This window comes from Oncorhynchus tshawytscha, linkage group LG07 (genome assembly GCF_018296145.1).
Source record: "Oncorhynchus tshawytscha isolate Ot180627B linkage group LG07, Otsh_v2.0, whole genome shotgun sequence".
Taxonomy (NCBI): domain Eukaryota; kingdom Metazoa; phylum Chordata; class Actinopteri; order Salmoniformes; family Salmonidae; genus Oncorhynchus; species Oncorhynchus tshawytscha.
In genome coordinates, this window is record NC_056435.1 from 53,095,126 (window position 1) to 53,115,972 (window position 20,847).

Here is a 20,847-nt window from a genome sequence, read left to right on the forward strand (position 1 = left end):
TGCTTAGGGTTGTTGTCCTGTTGGAAGGTGAACCTTCACCCCAGTCTGAGGTACTGAGTGCTCTGGAGCAGGTTTTAATCAAGGATCTCTGTTCTTTGCTCCGCTCATCTTTGTCTCCCAGTCCCTGCAGCTGAAAAACATCACCACAGCATGATGCTGCCATCACTATGCTTCACGGTAGGGATGGTGCCAGGTTTCCTCCAGGTGTGACTCTTGGCATTCAGAACAATCTTGGTTTCATCAGACCAGAGCATCTTGTTTCTCATGGTCTGAGAGTCTTTAGGTGTCTTTTGGCAAACTCCAAGCTGGCTGTCATGTGCCTTTTACTGAGGAGTGTCTCTTTTTTGTATCTTTTGTCCACAGAGGAACAACAGCAGCTTTTCCTTGTGTTTTTTTCTTTCTGTATAACAAAACATCTACAATGAAGTTGTTTTCCCCCAATTTGTGGACGTGGTCAAAGGGAAATCCTTCATGTGATGTATCGACTCGGAGTATACATACGTAGGATCTTAGTTAGAGACAGTTTGCTACAAACGGATATTCAACATTAACATTAATATTCAACATTAAAATGAGTAACACATCCATAGCCACATGTTGAGGTAACAATAACTTTATATGTCTTCTTATGCAATCATATAAAGCATGCATGTTCAAGATAGCATGCATAGGACAACGTAGGTCTGTTGACATCTTCACAAATGCTGTGATAATCTGCACATAATCTCAAATGTTTTGGAACACTTGCACCATGTACTTTTAATGTATTCTCATCTGCAATCAAGTTCATTTGGTTCTGCTATTAGGAAGCACAGGGATAACACTTCAATCTGTTGAATAAATAAGCAAAATATCTGATATTGGATTCCCATTTGAACTTTCACCCATTTTTAAATGAACATTCAGTGGTGAGATTCCTGTGTTTCTCCTCATTATTGCATACTCAAAACAGCACAAGTTCTGCTTTGTGTGGGTTCAATGTCAGCTTAATCATCAAGCATGTGTGGAAAAATAAACTGCCATTTGCCAAACTGTCACACAATATTCACAACCATTCTCAAGGCAGTGTGAATCCTTGCTGCAAAGATGTGTTGCTGAACATGATGTTTGTGAAAAAGTAGACAGCAGATTAGAGAGAGGCATGTCTTTACAAGAGCTCTAGAAGTAGAAGAGGAGGAGTCCCTTTATATAGGTTCTCTCATTGTAATGGAATGTTCTTACTCTGATGGTTGAGAGAGACAGGATAAGTCAACAGAGGAGAGATGATTCAGATTAGGTACTTTTCTGTTCAGGAGCAACTGCCAAGTACCAATAATAATTATAGGACTAAATGGGATTTTAGAACAAAGTATGACCTTTTTTTCACACACAACAGTAAGGAGATGTTTAAGACAATTCACTTTTCTGTTAGGAACATCTGCAGAGAATGACCAAAGCCCTCTTATATATATGTTTGAATCATTCTTGAGCAATACTTATGGAGGATTTTCATTTCAGTTCCCTTGTTGTCATGCAGACAACATGTTGGTAGAGCTCCACTGACAGAGATAAACTAAGATGACACACACCTGTCACCAACCCCGCCCACCTCCACCCCACGCCTCTGTTCTACTGTAGGGCTGCCACTTGACTATAAAGCCCACATCTCCAGAGGAACACATAACACTGTCAATCTCTTTTTTAACAGGGAAAATGTTATGGACTATACTTTTAATGGTCAGTGGTCTGCTCGCTCTCATCATGCTTTACTCTTCCCGCACAAGGTAATTGTTCTTCATATTTCTTGAACATTTGGATTGCAAAACAAAACATTGTAAATAATTTAGGTGTAATTTGTCAGTGTAACATGATACAGTTGAAGTCGGACGTTTACATACACCTTAGCCAAATACATTTAAACTCAGTTTTTCACTATTCCTGACATCTAATCCTAGTAAAAATTCCCTGTCTTAGGACAGTTAGGATCACCACTTTATTTTAAGAATGTGAAATGTCAGAATAATAGTAAAGAGAATGGTTTATTTCAGCTTTTATTTCTTTCATCACATTCCCAGTGGGTCAGAAGTTTACATACACTCAATTAGTATTTGGTAGCATTGCCTATAAATTGGGGCAAACGTTTTGGGTAGCCTTCCACAAGCTTCTTACAATAAGTTGGATGAATTGTGGCCCATTCCTCCTGACAGAGCTGGTGTAACTGAGTCAGGTTTGTAGGCCTCGTTGCTCGCACACGCTTTTTCAGTTTCAGAGGTCAGGGCTTTGTGATGGCCACTCCAATACCTTGACTTTGTTGTCCTTAAGCCATTTTGCCACAACTTTGGAAGTATGCTTGGGGACATTGTACATTTGGAAGACTCATTTGCGACCAAGCTTTAACTTCCTGACTGATGTCTTGAGATGTTGCTTCAATATATCCACATAATTTCAATCCCTCATGATGCCATCTATTTTGTGAAGTGCACCAGTCCCTCCTGCATCAAAACACCACCACAACATGATGCTGCCAACCCTGTGCTTCACATTTGGGATGGTGTTCTTCGGCTTGCAAGCCTCCCCCTTCTTCCTCCAAACATAACGATGGTCATTATGGCCAAACAGTTTTATTTTTGTTTCATCAGACCAGAGGACATTTCTCCAAACAGTGCAATCTTCGTCCCCATGTGCAGTTGCAAACAGTAGTCTGGCTTTTTTACGGTGGTTTTGGAGCAGGGGCTTCTTCCTTGCTGAGTGGTCTTTCAGTTTATGTCGATATTGGACTCGTTTTACTGTGGACATAGATAATTTTGTACCTGTTTCCTCCAGCATCTTCATAAGGTCCTTTGCTGTTGTTATGGGATTGATTTGCACTATTCGCACCAAAGTACGTTCATGTCTAGGAGACAGAACGTGTCTCCTTCCTGAGAGGTATGACAGCTGCGTACTGTTGTTTGTACAGATGAACGTGATATATTCAGGCGTTTGGAAATTGCTCCCAAGGATGAATCAGACTTGTGGAGGTCTACAATTCTTTTTCTGAGGTCTTGGCTGATTTATTTTGATTTTCCCATGATGTCAAGCAAAGAGACACTGAGTTTGAAGGTAGTCCTTGAAATACATCAACAGGTACACCTCAAATTAACTCGAATGATGTCAATTATTCTATCAGAAGCTTCTAAAACCATGACATAATTTTCTGGAATTTCCCAAGCTGTTTAAAGGCACAGTCAACTTAGTGTATGTAAACTTCTGACCCACTGGAATTGTGATACAGTGAATTATAAGTGAAATAATCTGTCTGATAACAATTGTTGGAAAAGTGACTTGTGTCATGCACAAAGTAGATGTCCTAGCCGACTTGTGAAAACGATAGTTTGTTATCAAGAAATTTGTGGAGTAGTTGAAAAACGAGTTTTAATGACTCCAACCTAAGTGTATGTCAACTTCCGACTTCAACTGTATATTTAAGTTATATTGTAAACGTGTTCTCTTCCTAATATTGAACATTGCTGTGAAAACCATTACAAATGTCTTGCTTCCTCAGTTACAGTTCCCCAGTTAGGGGGCGGTAGGGTAGCCTAGTGGTTAGAGCGTTGGACTAGTAACCGGCAGGTTGCAAGTTCAAATCCCCGAGCTGACAAGGTACAACTCTGTTGTTCTGCCCCTGAACAGGTAGTCAACCCACTGTTCCTAGGCCATCATTGAAAATAAGAATTTGTTCTTAACTGACTTGCCTGGTTAAATAAAAATAAATAAACAAAGAGATTGACTTTCTACACAGAAATCAATTAATGAAAAGAATGTCAGGGTTATAAATGTCTCACTGATGATACACCATTCTTGAACATGAAGCTTAGACCATGATTATATGGTTAGTCAAAACCCATTGTTAACCATATGTCTACACTGCAGTACTATTGTTTGGTATTTATTAGGATCTCTATAATGCAGTAGCTCTTCCTGGAGACCACACAAAACATAAAACATGACATGATACAGGATATTAATAGACAAGAACAGCTCAAGGAGAGCCCACACACTCAACTACTTTAGGGCATCTCCCTAACTGTAGCTCTGAAACCAGTTGGTTTTGTGTGGGAGGTGAAGTGTTAATCTTGGTTGGCAACTGTATGTCTGTTTCTCCCAGAAAGAAAAATGAGCCACCATTAGTCAAAGGCTTTATTCCATGGCTGGGTCATGCCCTGGAGTTTGGAAAAGATGCTGCAAAGTTCCTAACACGGATGAAACAAAAACATGGTGACATTTTTACGGTAAGATTCTCTATACATTTTTGTGACCAGGTACCTGTGTACCTTGTCAATCTTTAACACTTTCTTTATGTCTTTGTTAGTGACATAGAAAGTGTTGCTGTGAACCTGTAGAAGTTATTTTACTTTCAAACGCTTCTTTCATCTTTATGGCATCTAGTGCTATGTGCATCTCCAATTCACATTGCTTTTGCTTTCACAAACAATACTATTGTAATGTGTAATGTGACTCTGACAGTCGTGCATAGACAATGCCATGACTTTAACGTTTGAAATAATGTCTTCCAGGTGCGTGTTTGTGGTCATTACATCACCGTACTGCTGGACCCTAACTCCTATGACGCAGTCCTCGATGACACAGCCTCTCTGGACTTCAGTCGCTATGCCCAGGTCCTGAAGCAGAGGATCTTCAACCTGAGACTACCCAATCACAACCCAGACACAGAGAGGGCCTGGATGGAACAGTAGGTGTTCTAGACCTGTATGCACATGACCTCACACCTGAACTCACACCTATCCACACACACATGACCTCACACCTGAACTCACACCTATCCACACACACATGACCTCACACTTGACCTCACACCTATCCACACACACATGACCTCACACATGACCTCACACCTATCCACACATACATGACCTCACACTTGACCTCACACCTGAACTCACACCTATCCACACACACACATGACCTCACACCTGACCTCACACCTATCCACACACACATGACCTCACACCTGACCTTACACCTATCCACACATACATGACCTCACACTTGACCTCACACCTATCCACAAACATCCATGACCTCACACCTGACCTATCCACACACACATGATCTCACACTTGACCTCACACCTGACCTCACACCTATCAAATCAAATCAAATCAAATCAAATCAAATTTTATTTGTCACATACACATGGTTAGCAGATGTTAATGCGAGTGTAGCGAAATGCTTGTGCTTCTAGTTCCAACAATGCAGTAATAACGAGCAAGTAATCTAACTAACAATTCCAAAAAAAACTACTGTCATACACAGTGTAAGGGGATAAAGAATATGTACATAAGGATATATGAATGAGTGATGGTACAGAGCAGCATAGGCAAGATACAGTAGATGATATCGAGTACAGTATATACATATGAGATAAGTATGTAAACCAAGTGGCATAGTTAAAGTGGCTAGTGATACATGTATTACATAAGGATGCAGTCGATGATATAGAGTACAGTATCAACGTATGCATATGAGATGAACAATGTAGGGTAAGTAACATTATATAAGGTAGCATTGTTTAAAGTGGCTAGTGATATATTTACATCATTTCCCATCAATTCCCATGATTAAAGTGGCTGGAGTAGAGTCAGTGTCATTGACAGTGTGTTGGCAGTAGCCACTCAATGTTAGTGGTGGCTGTTTAACAGTCTGATGGCCTTGAGATAGAAGCTGTTTTTCAGTCTCTCGGTCCCAGCTTTGATGCACCTGTACTGACCTCGCCTTCTGGATGGCAGCGGGGTGAACAGGCAGTGGCTCGGGTGGTTGATGTCCTTGATGATCTTTATGGCCTTCCTGTAGCATCGGGTGGTGTAGGTGTCCTGGAGGGCAGGTAGTTTGCCCCCGGTGATGCGTTGTGCAGACCTCACTACCCTCTGGAGAGCCTTACGGTTGAGGGCGGTGCAGTTGCCATACCAGGCGGTGATACAGCCCGCCAGGATGCTCTCGATTGTGCATCTGTAGAAGTTTGTGAGTGCTTTTGGTGACAAGCCGAATTTCTTCAGCCTCCTGAGGTTGAAGAGGCGCTGCTGCGCCTTCCTCACGATGCTGTCTGTGTGAGTGGACCAATTCAGTTTGTCTGTGATGTGTATGCCGAGGAACTTAAAACTTGCTACCCTCTCCACTACTGTTCCATCGATGTGGATGGGGGTGTTCCCTCTGCTGTTTCCTGAAGTCCACAATCATCTCCTTAGTTTTGTTGACGTTGAGTGTGAGGTTATTTTCCTGACACCACACTCCGAGGGCCCTCACCTCCTCCCTGTAGGCCGTCTCGTCGTTGTTGGTAATCAAGCCTACCACTGTTGTGTCGTCCGCAAACTTGATGATTGAGTTGGAGGCGTGCATGGCCACGCAGTCGTGGGTGAACAGGGAGTACAGGAGAGGGCTCAGAACGCACCCTTGTGGGGCCCCAGTGTTGAGGATCAGCGGGGAGGAGATGTTGTTGCCTACCCTCACCACCTGGGGGCGGCCCGTCAGGAAGTCCAGTACCCAGTTGCACAGGGCGGGGTCGAGACCCAGGGTCTCGAGCTTGATGACGAGCTTGGAGGGTACTATGGTGTTGAATGCCGAGCTGTAGTCGATGAACAGCATTCTCACATAGGTATTCCTCTTGTCCAGATGGGTTAGGGCAGTGTGCAGTGTGGTTGAGATTGCATCGTCTGTGGACCTATTTGGGCGGTAAGCAAATTGGAGTGGGTCAAGGGTGTCAGGTAGGGTGGAGGTGATATGGTCCTTGACTAGTCTCTCAAAGCACTTCATGATGACGGATGTGAGTGCTACGGGGTGGTAGTCGTTTAGCTCAGTTACCTTAGCTTTCTTGGGAACAGGAACAATGGTGGCCCTCTTGAAGCATGTGGGAACAGCAGACTGGTATAGGGATTGATTGAATATGTCCGTAAACACACCGGCCAGCTGGTCTGCGCATGCTCTGAGGGCGCGGCTGGGGATGCCGTCTGGGCCTGCAGCCTTGCGAGGGTTAACACGTTTAAATGTCTTACTCACTTCGGCTGCAGTGAAGGAGAGACCGCATGTTTCCGTTGCAGGCCGTGTCAGTGGCACTGTATTGTCCTCAAAGCGGGCAAAAAGTTATTTAGTCTGCCTGGGAGCAAGACATCCTGGTCCGTGACTGGGCTGGGTTTCTTCCTGTAGTCCGTGATTGACTGTAGACCCTGCCACATACCTCTTGTGTCTGAGCCGTTGAATTGAGATTCTACTTTGTCTCTGTACTGGCGCTTAGCTTGTTTGATAGCCTTGCGGAGGGAATAGCTGCACTGTTTGTATTCAGTCATGTTACCAGACACCTTGCCCTGATTAAAAGCAGTGGTTCGTGCCTTCAGTTTCACACGAATGCTGCCATCAATCCACGGTTTCTGGTTAGGGAATGTTTTAATCGTTGCTATGGGAACGACATCTTCAACGCACGTTCTAATGAACTCGCACACCGTATCAGCGTATTCGTCAATGTTGTTGTCTGATGCAATACGAAACATCTCCCAGTCCACGTGATGGAAGCAGTCTTGGAGTGTGGAGTCAGCTTGGTCGGACCAGCGTTGGACAGACCTCAGCGTGGGAGCTTCTTGTTTTAGTTTCTGTCTGTAGGCAGGGATCAACAAAATGGAGTCGTGGTCAGCTTTTCCGAAAGGGGGCGGGGCAGGGCCTTATATGCGTCGCGGAAGTTAGAGTAACAATGATCCAGGGTCTTTCCACCCCTGGTTGCGCAATCGATATGCTGATAAAATTTAGGGAGTCTTGTTTTCAGATTAGCCTTGTTAAAATCCCCAGCTACAATGAATGCAGCCTCCGGATAAATCGTTTCCAGTTTGCAGAGAGTTAAATAAAGTTCGTTCAGAGCCATCGATGTGTCTGCTTGGGGGGGATATATACGGCTGTGATTATAATCGAAGAGAATTCTCTTGGTAGATAATGCGGTCTACATTTGATTGTGAGGAATTCTAAATCAGGTGAACAGAAGGATTTGAGTTCCTGTATGTTTCTTTCATCACACCATGTCACGTTGGCCATAAGACATACGCCCCCGCCCGTCTTCTTACCAGAAAGATGTTTGTTTCTGTCGGCGCGATGCGTGGAGAAACCCGCTGGCTGCACCGCTTCGGATTGCGTCTCTCCAGTTAGCCATGTTTCCGTGAAGCAAAGAACGTTACAGTCTCTGATGTCCCTCTGGAATGCTACCCTTGCTCGGATTTCATCAACCTTGTTGTCAAGAGACTGGACATTGGCAAGAAGAATGCTAGGGAGTGGTGCACGATGTGCCCGTCTCCGGAGTCTGACCAGAAGACCGCTTCGTTTCCCTCTTTTTCTGAGTCGTTTTTTTTTTTGGTCGCTGCATGTGATCCACTCGGTTACACTGGTTGTAAGGCAGAACACAGGATCCGCATCGCGAAAAACATATTCTTGGTCGTACTGATGGTGAGTTGACGCTGATCTTATATTCAGTAGTTCTTCTCGGCTGTATGTAAAGAAACCTAAGATGACCTGGGGTACTAGTGTAAGAAATAACACGTAAAAAAACAAAAAACTGCATAGTATCCTAGGAACGCGAAGCGAGGCGGCCATCTCTGTCGGCGCCGGAAGTACGCCCACCTATCCACACCCACCTGACCTCACACCTGATCTCACACCTATCCAAACACACCTGACCTCACACCTGACCTCACACCGTAATGTACAGTTCCCTGTCAAGGACAATAGTTTATTTTCTATTTTCTTATATTCTAACTAATAAGAAATTCATCTCCACCAGAAGACTGCATGCACATTCATCTAATTCCATCTGTGTTAACATGTTGTAGCAATAATCTGTCCTCTCCATCATATCCCTGTCCAGGCACTTCCAGGGCCCCAGCCTGGCCAGACTGAGCAGCAGCATGCACCTCCACCTCCAGACCCTGCTAAGGGAAGAGGAGAGGAGCTGTAGCCCAGCAGAGTGGAGGCAGGATGGACTTTTCAGCCTCTGTTACAGCCTGCTCTTCAGGTAAAAACCAGAACTAAATGATGTCTGTGCTGGCCAGCTACTGTACATGTGTTAATAGTCATCCTGCTCTTCAGGTAACATCAGAAATGTTTCAGGGTCACTGGCCTGGGGGTTAATTTAGGGTCAAATTAGAGTATCATGCCTGGACCAAATTGCATAACTCTAACACACAAGAGTTAATACCTACTCTTACACAAGAGTTATACTTATTTCTGTCCTTATAGGGCTGGGTATCTCACACTCTTTGGTACAGAGAAAAGCAACAACGTCACTGAACTCGCTGCTGTCTACAAAGAGTTCCGCAAGTTCGATGGTCTTCTCACAAAACTGGCCCGTTCAACCCTTAAGCAAGGTACATAATATAGAGCTTAATCTAATGTACAATATGTAGTCATACATTACTCATATGTATACCGTATTTATCTATTCATAAACACCAGTTGTTTCTCTGTACCTGTCTCTCTGTCTGCCTGTCTTTCTATGTAGCTGTCTCTGTTTTCCTGTCTCTCTGTCTGCCTGTCATCTCTGTGTACCTGTCTCTGTTTGCCTGTCTCTCTGCCTGTCTGTCTTTTTGTGTACCTGTCTGTTTACCTTTTTCTCTGTGCACCTGTCTCTGTTTACCTGTCTTTCTGTCTGCCTGTCTCTCTGTGTACCTGTCTCTGTTTACATCTCTCTGCCTGCCTGTCTCTCTGTATACATATCTCTGTTTATCTTTCTCTGTCTGCCTGTTTATCTGTCTGCCTGTCTCTCTGTGTGTGATCTGGCCTCTCTAACCTGTGTCTCTCTCTCTCTATGTCGATAGAGGAGAAGAGGACAGCAAGCCTGTCCCAGGAGCGACTGTGGGAGCTGCTGTCCCCAGCCTGGCTGAGCAGAGGAAAGGGGTCAGAGAGCATAGATCATGGGTCAGACAGCAGCTCCTGGCAGCAGAGTTACCTCAGGCATCTACAGAGGGAAGGAGTGGACACAGAGATGCAGAGACGAGCCATGCTGCTTCAACTCTGGGCCACCCAGGTGACAGAAGACAGAACAGACTAATCCTTTCACACAATGTTCTGCCACACCCCGATGACCAAATACACCTTCTCTTCCTGTGCCTTCTTTGCTACTAGTGGCCCTGGCATGAATGAGTTCACAGGATTCTTCTCTCCCAATGACTCATAACGTCCATGTCAGCACAGTTGACTCATGATGCCATTATGTGAGAAGTAATGAATGTGAAAAAGGTTTCCGTTAAAGTGTTTCCATGGCACCTGTTTGGAGTTATGTGTTGTCTTAGACAATGGGTCCACACATTCCAGAACAGCACAGATCACAGCCCTCTGTGGAAAAAAGAAGAGTTGGCAGGACACCCAAACCAACCTGTCTAATTTCAAACAGAAATGGACAAATGTGTCAGAATACATCTGAGGCATCAGAATATGTTCTCAAAATGAGATCAAGAAATTAGTCCTAGTGTGCAAATTTAAGGACAATTTAGAAGTATCATCTGTAAATGTTGATGTCAAAAGCCAATATAGATCACAGCAATGAAGTTGTCTCCAACTCTATATTCATGAGCTCCAGAGGTGGTTTAATAACAGGTTCCTTGTGGCTTCCTTCCTCAAACCAGTCCCAACAAGTTGTGATGAATGAGCTGTTGTTGCACTGTGTGGCCAGATGGGAGAGCTAGTGTGCTGTCTGTCTGTCTGTCTGGCACTTGTCTCACCATAAGTTTCAGAGCAACAAAGACGCACAGGTGCCATTTGTACCCGGCCCTCTCTGCTCCCTTTGGCACTTTTGATGCTCTGTTCCCTCTCTGCCTGGAGCACTGGAGCCCTAGTCGGCCTACTCAGACCAGGGGAGTGCTAGAGAGTCCTTAGCCAAGATGGTACCTCTGTCTCTGGGGACCTTGAATCCCTTGCCAGGCTGGGATAGGAGAGGGCAGCTTGTCTCTTAGCATCAGTGTATCCTGCTTATTGATGTTTGTTGTGCTGGGAATCTGGCCCAGTCACAGTTAGACAGTGCCAGGAAGAGGAGAACCACTGAAAAATATTAGAACTGAGGGTGAGGAGAAGGTAGTGTGTTGTAGTTTCTGTCATGACCAGTCACACAGAGAAGAGGTAGGCTTCCTCAGTGTAAAATACAATACTGACTGAATTTCAGTCTCTTCCATCGCAGATGCTTCGTCACATGCTTTACACCCAACATGCTCTCATGTTGATACAAAATATAAAAATGTATTGCAACATAGTTATGAGAGCTTTATGTTTATGGCTCTGTATGTGTTGTTGGGGATTGGGGTGGAGGCAGTTCCACAGCCCAGTGAATCTCTGAGCTAGTGTCATATTCAGTCCATCACACACTCGGCTGCTCCCCTGCTGTCAACACAACTACACCAGTACACAAATACACACTCAGAAGAGTTGAGGAGGAAACAAAGTGTCTTACTGTGTACACCAGTGAATTTTCAATTGGAATTCCAAGTTTTTGAATCTTAATTTATTCTTGATTTGCAGGAAAACACTAAAATGCCAGTAAAAACATGCAGCATATTCATTGACTATTTATACTGTAAGACTCCTACTGTTCCCCCTAAAGTAAACTGAGATGAAGCCTTCCAGTTTGTGGAGCCTAGTGTTCATCATATGGGATCTGTGATGGGACTCAGAGAGCCACTGGACCTCGTCTTTGCCTTGCATTAGCCCTGGCTGTTATTGGATCAGTGAAGACCTGACCTGTGAGAGGAAATGGTGAAGAGAGAGGCTCCCTGAACCGACAGCAATTATCATCTGACTGTTCAGACAGACTTCTCAGCCCTCTGTAGACTTTGACCACCCAGTCTACACAGACCTGACAGCTCTAAAGGCCGCAGTACCATGATGTAAGGAAGGACTAAAAGAGAGAATAAAAGACAGAGAAAAGGGGGGGAAAGAGAACATCCATGTGTAGATTTCTCCAAACACACTTCCATTTTCTCCTTGAGGCTTCTGTCAGTGTGTTCAAAGAGTACAGCATATGTACTCTGATTTGTCTGCTTTGTCTAACCTTGCAGTATAACTGCAACATCATGCTTGGTAATGGGTTCACTGTCTTTGATGGGCTCAGAGTAAGTGCTGTGTTGCATTTGTCTAACCTTAAAGTTCTGCTCTGTAATACACCTCCTGTTTCTGAACTGACTGAGTCTGTGTTGTGTTTTATTCCAGGGTAACGCTGGGCCTGCTGCCTTCTGGCTGCTGGGCTTCCTGCTCACCAACCCTGAGGCCATGAGAGCAGTGAAGGAGGAGCTCGGAGGCCTGGCTCTGCAGGAGGACGGCTCCCTACAGCACCACCTTCTGGACACACTGGAGCACCACAGCACACCTGTTTTTGGTAAGAGCCCCAGGCAACCTCTATTATTCACTCGCTGTCTCTTCCACCTCAGAGCTCTCAGGGCTCTCTGCCTAGCTCTGCCAGCCAGCCAAAGACATGCTGTAAAATATTGAACTGAAGCTCTGAACTGGGGGGGAAAACCAGTGAAAAAATGAAAGAGATTCAGAGAGCTGAATAAGTAAAGATGGATAAATATAATGTTTTTAACAGTGGTTTAATGAAGTTATGATGTGATATTATCCTCTTCTTATGTATCCACAGCTTTCAAGAAGGAAATACCTCTAGTGTTATGATTATGTAGCCTGGTGCCAGGTCTGTTTGTGCTATAGCTAACTCCTATGGTCATTGTCTACCACTGGAGTTGACTTTACATTATAAACCAATCTGGGCCAAAGGTAATGATTATGAGCTCCTTCACTCCCACACACTCCCAACCCTCTCTCATCATGTGTATGATACCTTTCCCCAATCAAAGACAGTGTTCTGAGCGAGACCCTGCGTCTGACTGCTGCTGCCCTCATCAACAGAGAGGTGATCCAGAACACGACCCTTCGTCTGGCCAGTGGACAGGAGTACCACCTCAGACAGGGGGACAGGGTGTGTCTGTTCCCCTTCCTCAGCCCGCAGATGGACCCTCAGATACACCACGACCCACAGGTAATACAGCACAATACGGTTACCTGACAAACACCCAGTTGGTGTTGAAATAATGTCATAATAATCTAAGCACTGGAAGCATACCAGTATACAGATGTATTTGACATTACTATTCAGTCTAATCCACCACCTGTTAATACAATGAATCTAAATGTTGTGTCTTTACTATCATTAACTGAAGACTGATAGTTTTAATCAAAGATTCTCTGTAATTAGTTACTACGCGATCATCTGATTAATCACGTAACTAATTAACTAGGAAGTCGGGGCAAAAAGGAAAAATATTCAGATTACAAAGTTATCATTTCCTAAAATAACTTTTCAGATATTTTATCTGATCAATTAGTCTTCGAATGAATTAATCATTTACTTTACCTCAATTTAGTCTCATTCCAAAAGTTGTAAATAGTTGGTTATCTGCACGAACCCAGTCTTCACTATGAGTCATCCATACATCAATTGTCTTAAATTATTTATTTATTACTAACTAAGTATTTCACAGAAATACATTAACAAACAAACAAACAAGGTAAATGTAATGATAGGAGAATTTGCCCTAGTGGGCTAAACCAGCATGGCGGCTTGTTAGACAAAAGGGGAAGCGGGGGTCGACTAAGAAGTCACTACAGAGTGATAATTATAACAATTTAAATGCTAATCCTTTACACATGAACGCTCACTCATTCGGGAACAATTGCAATCAATATATATATTTACGCTCAGTGTGTCGTCTTGATCGCTGGTGAAAAGTTTGTGTCTTTCGTAGAATTGTCCGTCTCCCCTCCTTCTCTCTCTCTGTCTTGGTTAGAGGGGATAGTTCAAAGTGACATTCGTTATAGAATGGGTGTTTCAGCGGTTGTCGTTCTTTGCATTCAATGATACCGAATTCCTAGCTGCAGACTAGTAATTAGTATCAAAGTCTTGTTCTTATTCCGTCGGTATCGATAGTCTAAGAGTTTAACCACGTGGTATGGTTAAAAGATTCAGCAATGGTTTACAACCTTTGTCCTCCTAATAGAGAAAAACATGGTCTGCAACCTTTAGCCATCTCGTAATTGAGGTAAGCTTGGTCTGCTGATAATTTCTCAAAGTTGGGTTTTTTTCGGAATGGCAGAAAAGGGGCTGTCCCAGGAGGCCTGACCCTAACTGGGCTCAGGGGCGGTCCTCTGATTTAGTTCAAATCAAAAGGGAATTGTATTTTTCTTCATTAAACAGTCTAAAATCATATTACACAATTATACAAACAGTATCATACTCACTCATTCATCGTATACAACAATTAGATGTAAACCTCATATCTGAGGCTATTATATAAACAGCGTTATGGTAATGTAGCCACACCATCTCCCATGAGCTTTCCCAAGTTGTGACAAACGGACCAGTTCGCAGCTGGATTCTTCACCGATCTTTTATACTTTCTCCGGAACATGAAATTTGTTCGTACCTCAAGTTCTGTGAGGTGGAAGGATTTCCTTTGTCCTCTATGAAAGTTTACTCTCTCTCTACTATGTGTCCATGAGGAGATCCTCTCAGGAATTTACGACCTCTGACCACAGCCTAGTTGAAGGAGGCAAGGGGGAGGCAGGGAGAGGGGGATGGGGTTGCTATACCCAAAGAGGCCAACGTCATGACATAATACAATGACTGCGTGACAGTGTCTTTAACCTTAACCTCCACATTACTTAGTTATTCTGGTCTATTGACTACTAGGTGGATCCGAGATTCCTTCATTTCAAAATACCTTTGAATTATTCCCTAGTATGATGGCAGTAGACAGCTGAGCGTGTCTATACAGTGTGTGTGTGTGTGTGTGCGTACGTGCGCATGTGAGTGCGTGTGTATATGAGTGTGTGTGTGTGTGTGTGTGCGTGCGTACTTGTGGGGTGAGGATGATGCAGCATCACTCTACCACTCACTGTTCTGTAGCACCTCTGTGTCATCACAGCACTGTCCTGTAGCACATCTGTGTCATCACATCACTGTTCTGTCGCACCTCTGTGTCATCACAGCACTGTTCTGTAGCACCTCTGTGTCATCACATCACTGTTATGTAGCACCTCTGTGTCATCACAGCACTGTTCTGTAGCACCTCTGTGTCATCACAGCACTGTTCTGTAGCACCTCTGTGTCATCACAGCACTGTCCTGTAGCACCTCTGTGTCATCACAGCACTGTTCTGTAGCACCTCTGTGTCCTCATCAAATTAACTTGTCTTTTCTTCTTCTCTGCTTTACAGACATTTCAATATGACCGCTTCCTAAATGCAGACGGGACAGAGAAGAAGAAGTTCTATAAGGATGGGGAGAGACTGAAATATTACACCATGCCATGGGGTGCAGACAAGAACATGTGTGTTGGGAGACACTTTGCAGTCAGTGGCATCAAACAGTGAGTTTAATATGACATTCTCCACCTGTTGTTATTGACAATGACCATAGGAGTTGGCAAGACAGCACAATCAGATCCGGAGGCAGGTTACCTCACACTAAGCTTAGTACATCCAAACCACTCCATGTTTGTTATGTTATTGCATAACATTTTTTTGGATGGATGTTTCCCTTATGAATGAGTTCATTAGTAAGGTATTAATGATTAATGAGGCATTTACAACCACATCAAGATCGCTACCTTAGGCTATGTATCTGTAGTGTGTAGTGCTGTATAAAACAACTAAGCAAATCCACTTCTCAGGATCAGTTCTTTATTTATATTAATCATTCTGTCTGCTTAGCTGTCAAATGTTTGGTACAGTGTCACGCCTTGACCATAGAGAGCCCTTGGGGTTCTCTATAGTGCAATAGGTCAGAGCGTGACTGGGGCTGTTCTAGTCTAGAATTTCTATGTTGGTGTGAGTATGGTTCCCAATTGGAGACAGCTGATGATCGTTGCCTCTAATTGGGGATCATACTTAGTGTGGTCCTTTCCCCACCTGCGTTTGTGGGATATTGTTTTGGTTTAGTGTTATGTGCGCTATGAATTTAATGTTCGTTTAGTGTTTTGCTTTTTGAGGGTTCACTTTAATAAATATGTGGAACTCTACTCACGCGGCACCTTGGTCAGCTCATTATGTATACGACGAACGTGACATACAGATGTAGGATCTTAATTTGATCACTCTGTTGCAGGAAATTTTTCCAGCAATGCAGGATTTTTTTACTTGTAGTGTTTTTGAGGTTTAAAAAGGATTCTGAAGTTTGTCATTTCCACTTTGCAATTTCAGACTTGTTTCTCCCTTGAGAAACAAATGATCAATCCATACAAATATGTGCATTAATTATAATCAACATAATAATTGTTGTCCTGTTGCTGTAGGATTATTTTCCTGTAGCAAACTGACTCAAATTAAGTTCCTACACCTGTATCTCTATAGAGTTTAAATTTGTCGTAATTTATTGAAATGCAGTATACAGTATGGGGTCGCAATCTCTAGGCTTTACCATATGTGAGATATGCAAATATTGTATTACATGGCAGACTGCATTCAGATTACATTCTATCTACAACTGTGTACTCAAAAATACATTCTGATTTTTTTTCTCAACTCATGCTCCTCTCCCCTCTCTGTGACTGTCAGGTTTGCGTTCATGGTCCTCTCCCGGCTGGACCTGAAGTTGTGTGACCCGACTGCCACCGTTCCTCCGGTCAACCCAAGTCGATATGGTTTCGGGATGCTCCAGCCTGACGGAGACCTGGAGGTCCACTACAGACTCAAGACTCTGCACTAGGTCATGACCCCTGACCCCATGCACCATCCTGATTTTAGATTTAAAAGACTCCAAAAAACGGTCAATCATTTCAGGTCCAGGGCCGCGGGTGTAAAAGATTCAGCAGACTGCTGGCATTACACATCTGGATAAAAGACTACTGTAGCTCTGCTGGAGTCACTTATATTGATAACTTTGACACCTTCTGGAAACAGAAGATACTCTACATGAATGACGGAAACCATCCAAATCATCTTGGCTCATGGACTCTGTCCACGCATTTCAAGGCTGTGTTGAAACAATGACTTTTCCTACCGTTGTGACAATGAGTCGTCATAATGCAGCATCAAATGGACATGATCCTAGGGGCATTGGCAAACACAATGTAAGTAATTTAATTGATGTACCCCTAATTGCACCGAATACTTCTGTTTATCCTATAGCTGTTGCATGCAGTAATCATGTGCCTACGAACCAGTTACACTGTTATCACTGAGGTGGTGTCCCCTAGAAGGAAGACCACTTTGTGCAGCTCACCCTGCACCATCAGCTACAATGTAAATAACATGAGTAAGTCTACTTCTGATAAGCTTCTCAATAAAGCATTACAAACAATCAAGCGACCCAGAAAATTGCTAAAAATAGCCCATATTAACATATGTAGCCTAAGAAACAAGGTCCATGAAGTGATCTTGCTTGTAACAGATGACATTCATATTCTGACTATCTCTGAAACTCACTTAGACCTTTGATGATACAGTGGTAGCAATACATGGTTATAACATCTACCAAAAAGACAGAAATGCCAACGGAGGCAGTGTTGCAGTGTCTATATTCAGAACCACATTCCTGTAAAGCTTAGACATGATCTAATGTTAAATACTGTTGAAGTAATATGGCTACAGGTTCATCTCCCTCACCTAAATCCCATTCTTGTGGGAAGCTGCTATAGACCACCAAGTGCTAACTGTCAGTATCTGGTTAATATGTGTGAAATGCTTGATAATGTATGTGATATGAATAGGGAGGTATATTTTCTGGGTGATTTAAATATTGAATGGCTATCATCAAGCTGCTCACTCAAGAAAAAACTTCAAACTGTAACCAATGCCTGCAACCTGGTTCAGATTGTCAGTCAACCTACCAGGGTAGTTACAAACAGCACAGGAATTAAATCATCAACATGTATTGATCACATCTTTACTAATGCTACAGAAATGTGCTTGAAAGCAGTATCCAAATCCATAGGATGTAGTGATCACAATATAATAGCCATATCTAGGAAAACCAAAGTTCCAAAAGCTGGGCCTAATATTGTGTATGAGAGGTCATGCAATATGTGTTGTAGTGATTCATATGTTGATGATGTAAATAATATTTTCTGGTCTGTGGTGTGTAATGATGAGCAACCAGAAGCTGCACTTGAAACATTTATGAAATTGCTTATTCCAGTTACTAATAAGCCCGCAGCCATTTAAGAAAATGACTGTAAATACTGTTAAATCCACTTGGATTGATGAGTAATTGAAAAATTGTATGGTTGAGAGGGATGAGGCAAAAGGTATGGCAAATAAGTCAGGCAGCCCAACTGATTGGCAAATGTACTGCAAATTAAGAAATTGTCACACCGTGATCTGTTTCACCTGTCTTTGTGATTGTCTCCAGGTGTCGCCCATCTTCCCCATAATCCCCTGTGTATTTATACCTGTGTTCTCTGTTTGTCAGTTAGTTTTGTTCGTAGAACCTACCAGCATTTGTTTCCCTGCTCCTGCCTGTTTCCTGTTTTCTATTCCTTCCCAGTTTTGACCAGTCTGCCCACCCTGTGACTGCCTGTCGTTTTGTACCTTACCCCACCGTTCTGGATTACTGACCCCTGCCTGCCTTGACCTGTCTTTCGCCTGTGCCTGTGATTGTAATAAACTCGTCACTTCTACACTGTCTGCATCTGGGTCTTACCTAAACGTGATAGAAGTCATGACTAAACTAAATAAAAATAAAGATACATTATACTATGAAACAAAGATCAATTATTTAAAGATGTATAGTATTACGCTTTGGAGCACCTTAAATTACATTTTGGGGAAAAAGGCCAACTCGGCTCCATCATTCATTGAATCAGATGGCTCATTCATCACAAAGCCCACTGATATTACCAACTGATTTATAAATTTTTCATTGGCAAGATAAGCAAACTTAGGGTTGACATGCCAGCAACAAATGCTGACACCACACATCCAAGTATATCGGACCAAATTATGAAAGACAAGAATTGAACTTTTGAATTCCGTATAGTAACTGCGGAAGAGGTGAAACTATTATTGTTGTCTATCAACATCCACCGGGGTCTGTCAATCTGGATGGAAAATTACTGAGGATAATAGCAGATGATATTGCCACTCCTATTTGCCACACCTTCAATTCAAGCCTACTAGAAAATGTGTGTGCCCTCAGGCATGGAGGGAAGCTAAAGTCATTCCGCTACCCAAGAATAGTAAAGCCAGATGTGTTTGACCAGATACAATGCTATTTCACAGTAAACAAATTGATAACAGACTTTCAGCACACTTACAGGGAAGGACACTCAACAAGTACAGCACTTACACAAATGACTGATGGTTGGCTGAGAGAAATTGATGATAAAATGATTATGGGGGCTGTCTTGTTAGACTTCAGTGCACCTTTGACATTATCGATCATAGTCTGCTCCTGGATAAACTTGTAATGGCTTTACACCCCCTGCTATAATGTGGAGAAAGAGTTACTTGTCTAACAGAACACAGAGGGTGTTCTTTAATTGAAGCCTCTCAAAGAAGAATCAGGAATTCCACAGCTACCCCTTTCTTTAAAAAAATGTTCATAACGACATGCCACTGACTTTGAGTAAAGCCAGAGTGTCTATGTATGGGGATGACTCAACACTATACACGTCAGCTACTACAGCGATGGCCACGGAAAAGGATAATACAGTGACACAAATGCGGCCTGCTAACAAGGACTGCAGGCCTCCCCCCCTCTTTTTCTGTGGCCGATGTGAGTAAGACATTTAAACTTGTTAATCCTTGCAAGGCTGCTGGCCCAGATAGCATCCCTAGCCATGTCCTCAGAGCATGCACAAACCAGCTGGCTGGTGTGTTTACGGACATATTCAATCGTCCCCCGTCCCAGTCTGCTGTCCCCACATACTTCAAGATGGCCACCATTGTTTCTGTACCCAAGAAGGCAAAGGTAACTGAACTAAATTACTATTGCCCCATAGCACTCACTTCTGTCATCATGAAGTGCTTTGAGAGACTAGTCAAGGATCATATCACCCCACCTTACCTGCCACCCTAGACCCACTTCAATTTGCATACCGCCCCAACAGGTCCACAGACGATGCAATTGTCACCACACTGCACAGTGCCCTATCCCATCTGGACAAGAGGAATACCTACGTAAGAATGCTGTTTTACAACTACAGCTCAGCATGCAACACCATAGTACCCTCCAAGCTCATCATTAAGTTGGAGGCCTTGGGATTCAACCCCGCCCTGTGCAATTGGGTCTTGGATTTTCTGACAGGCCGCCCCCAGGTGGCGAAGGTAGGAAACAACATCTCCACTTCGCTGACCCTCAACACTGAGGCCTCATATGGGTATGTTCTCAGCCCCCTCCTGTTCTCCCTGTTCACCCATGACTGCGTGACCATGCACGCCTCCAACTCAATCATCAAGTTTGCAGACGACACAACAGTAGTAGGCTTGATTACCAACAACGCCCTCGGAGTATGGTGTCAGGAAAATAACCTCTCACTCAACGTCAACAAAACAAAGGAGATGATTGTGGACTTCAGGAAACAGCAGAGGCCAAAAATATAATCAAGGACAACAACCAACTGAGCCACTGCCTGTTCACCCCGCTACCATCCAGAAGGTGAGGTCAGTACAGGTGCATCAAAGCTGGGACCGAGAGACTGAAAAACAGCTTCAATCTCAAGGCTGCTGAACAGCAATCACTAACGCAGAGAGACTGCTGCCTACATAGAGACTCACTAGTCCCTTTAAACAATGCCACTTTAATAATGTTTACATATCTTACATTACTCATCTCAAATGTATATACTGCATCTTATAAAATCTA

The 20,847-nt window shown here is 43.4% G+C and overlaps 1 protein-coding gene across 1 annotated transcript; it reads left to right on the plus strand.

Moving 5' to 3' along the window:
- Positions 1-1,627: 1,627 nt before the first annotated feature.
- On the plus strand, positions 1,628-17,460 carry LOC112254827 (prostacyclin synthase). The gene is made up of 10 exons (XM_024427717.2): positions 1,628-1,763; positions 4,124-4,247; positions 4,533-4,708; positions 8,873-9,019; positions 9,244-9,371; positions 9,822-10,030; positions 12,202-12,367; positions 12,843-13,024; positions 15,261-15,412; positions 16,599-17,460. Exons 1-10 carry the CDS (start codon positions 1,693-1,695, stop codon positions 16,747-16,749), a joined length of 1,506 nt encoding a protein of 501 aa, XP_024283485.1. The 5' UTR covers positions 1,628-1,692; the 3' UTR covers positions 16,750-17,460.
- Positions 17,461-20,847: the final 3,387 nt, after the last annotated feature.